The sequence below is a fragment of the Salvia splendens genome, chromosome 22, assembly GCF_004379255.2.
Source record: "Salvia splendens isolate huo1 chromosome 22, SspV2, whole genome shotgun sequence".
In the NCBI taxonomy this organism is placed as follows: Eukaryota; Viridiplantae; Streptophyta; class Magnoliopsida; order Lamiales; family Lamiaceae; genus Salvia; species Salvia splendens.
Genome location: NC_056053.1, coordinates 18,325,507 through 18,328,275, shown reverse-complemented (window position 1 = coordinate 18,328,275; position 2,769 = coordinate 18,325,507). Strand labels below are relative to the sequence as shown.

The 2,769-nt window shown below is 41.4% G+C and overlaps 1 protein-coding gene across 1 annotated transcript; it reads left to right on the top strand.

Moving 5' to 3' along the window:
• Window positions 1-362: 362 nt before the first annotated feature.
• Window positions 363-1,643, top strand: LOC121786860 (U-box domain-containing protein 21-like). Its single transcript, XM_042185466.1, has one exon. It carries the CDS (start codon window positions 363-365, stop codon window positions 1,641-1,643), a length of 1,281 nt encoding a protein of 426 aa, XP_042041400.1.
• The last annotated feature ends 1,126 nt before the right edge of the window (window positions 1,644-2,769 follow it).

Genomic DNA, 2,769 nt, shown 5'->3' with positions numbered 1-2,769 from the left:
TTTCCCCTAAAAGTTAGCATTATTAATATGATTATGAAACAAAAACGACTTAACATGCATTTTCTTATATTCAACAGTCAAACATTCAATTCAAATACTACAACCCTAAACATTCCGCCAATCCCACAAATATTGAAATCTCCCCTAATTCCTAACTCATTCTTTTCCCCTAATTCAAACATTTTTACAATACCTTTGACCCCTCCTAGCCCCTTTCCCACAACATATATATACATACACACGCATTACTTTTATTCATATACATGTAAGTTTAGATGATATCAAATTCTCCCCAAATTTAAAAAAAAAAACATATCATCAAATTGGTTAATTTAGCTAGAAAATTTACATAGTTTGTGGTCATGAGCTCGTTGTGGAGGCGGAGGCGAAAAACCGGCAAACCCGAAGAGATAAATTCCGGTAGTGAGGTCGCCATTCCGACTCATTTCCGATGCCCCATTTCTCTAGAGTTGATGAAGGACCCGGTGTCTTTGTCCACGGGCGTAACGTACGACCGGGAGTCCATTGACAGGTGGCTCGACACGGGGAACACCACGTGCCCCGTGACAAACCAAGTCTTGAGAAACTCCGATCAAATCCCAAATCACGCATTGAGAAAAATGATCCAGGATTGGTGCGTGGACAACAAATCCCACGGAGTGGAGAGGATCCCAACTCCTAGGGTTCCCATCACCTCCTACGAGGCCTCCGATGTTTGCTCGAGAATCGTGGCGGCCTCCAGAGGCCGCCACGATATGAAGTGCCAAGAATTGTTAACAAAAATAAACAACATAGCCAAGGAAAGCGACAGAAACAGGCGTTGCCTCGTGAAGAACGGGATCGGGGCAGCTCTGGGTGAGGCGTTCGCTCGTTTTTCAAAACAAGAGAATTTAAATATGCTGAGGGAGATCATGTCAGCACTGACATGGAGCTTCCCTCTTGGAGAAGGAGGCGTTTCGGACCTGAAATCCGCCGCCTCTCTCCGTTGCATGGCGAGGTTCTTAAAGGGCGAAGATCTCTCGTCGAGGAGAGACGCCATTTTGGTGATGAGAGAGCTCGTGATTAGTTCCAGAGAAGACTTTCATGGACTAGCGGAAGTCCAAGGAATCGAGGACACGCTGTTCCAAGCGATGAAAGTGCCGATTTGCCCTGGAGCGTGCCTAGTCGTTATTCGTCACATAATGATGCTGTCACAGGAAAAGGCGACGAGGTTTGTGAGATTAGGGCTGGTTGATATGATGCTTGAAATCCTCGTGGATGGAAGTAAGAGCGTCTGCGAGAAGGCGCTGGCCGTCTTGGGTGAGATGTGCTGCAGGTCCGGGGAAGGGAAGGAGAGCGCGCGAAGAAACGCGCTGACGGTTCCTGTACTGGAGAAGAAGATTCTGCGCTTGTCGGATGTGGCGACCGAGCTTTGCGTTGCGAGCCTGTGGGAGGTGTGTTTGGGAGGGGGCGGGGAAGGCGGTCTGGTGGAGGCGGTGAGAGTTGGGGGGTTTCAGAAGCTATTGCTGCTGCTGCAACTTGGGTGTGGTGACAAAACGAAGGAGAAGGCGACTGAGTTGTTGAAGTGTATGAATGTGTATGGGAAAAAGGTTGAGTGTTTTGACTCGTCTTTGGGATTCAACTATGTCAACATGCCCAATTAATTTGATCAACATCATCGTCCCTATGTTTTTCTTTTCCTTTCTTACTTCGATTGGAATATGTACAGCAACCAATAATACTGATTTAAGCATTTCCATTCTTCCATTCTCAATGAAAGCACCAGTTGATAGACCCTTGATCTATCGGACTAGAGCACGAATGATTTGTAGTGAGACCAAGAACAAGATAAACTCATGCTAGGGGGCGATTTCCGCCAGAACCGGGAATGAGAATAAGTTTATACTTTATTTCTCAAAGAATCAAAATACTAAAGAATTCTATAATTTATAGAATTCTAAATCCTAAACCTATCTTGCTAAGCAATCAAAATAAATAAATAAAAAAGATTACAAAAGATATCCAAAATCAAATCAAATACTATTAAAAGATACGTTGGAGATTGAGAGAGATTTGGACGCGATCTTGAACGTGATTTGGATGCTCGAGGGCCCTATCACGTGGGCAACCCAAAATAGCAAAATGGCTCTGTAAATAGTGGATATGGGGAGTGAAAAGCAAATGAGACATTTATTGGTGAACGGATGAAAATGACAAAAAAAAATGGGACGTTTATTGGTGAACGTAGGGAGTATATCTATATTAAGTTAGAGTTATAATATACTTTGCCCCATAACAATGGACATTTTTCATTTTATCACACTAAAAATAACATCATCTCTTCGTTTTCTCTCTTTTAACTTATAAAATAATACTATTATTCTTTTTTGTGATGTTCCATTAAAATAAAATATTCCTAAATTAGAAACAATATACTCTCTATTTTTCTTCTCTCTTACTTTATTCATTTTCCATTAACTCACAACACAATACTATCATAAAATCTCATTGTGAAGTTTCGTATTTAATGGGACGGAGGAAGTATCATAGTAATTTTCTCTAATATTAAGTATTAATATTCTTAGAAGAACAATCTAGATATAGAACTCTCTACATTACGGATACTCCCTCCGTCTCCCATTAATTGGCATCAATTTCCTTTTTTGTTCGTCCCCAATTAATTGACATCTTACATTTTTACTACTTTTGGTAATGGATCACACATTCCACTAACTTTTTCCACTCACGTTTCACTACATGTCTTAAAACCTATGCCAAGTCAAACGGTGT

Excerpts from the sequence above, each read along its gene's own strand:
- LOC121786860 (XM_042185466.1), top strand. The coding sequence starts at position 363 with ATGAGCTCGTTGTGGAGGCGGAGGCGAAAAACCGGCAAACCCGAAGAG.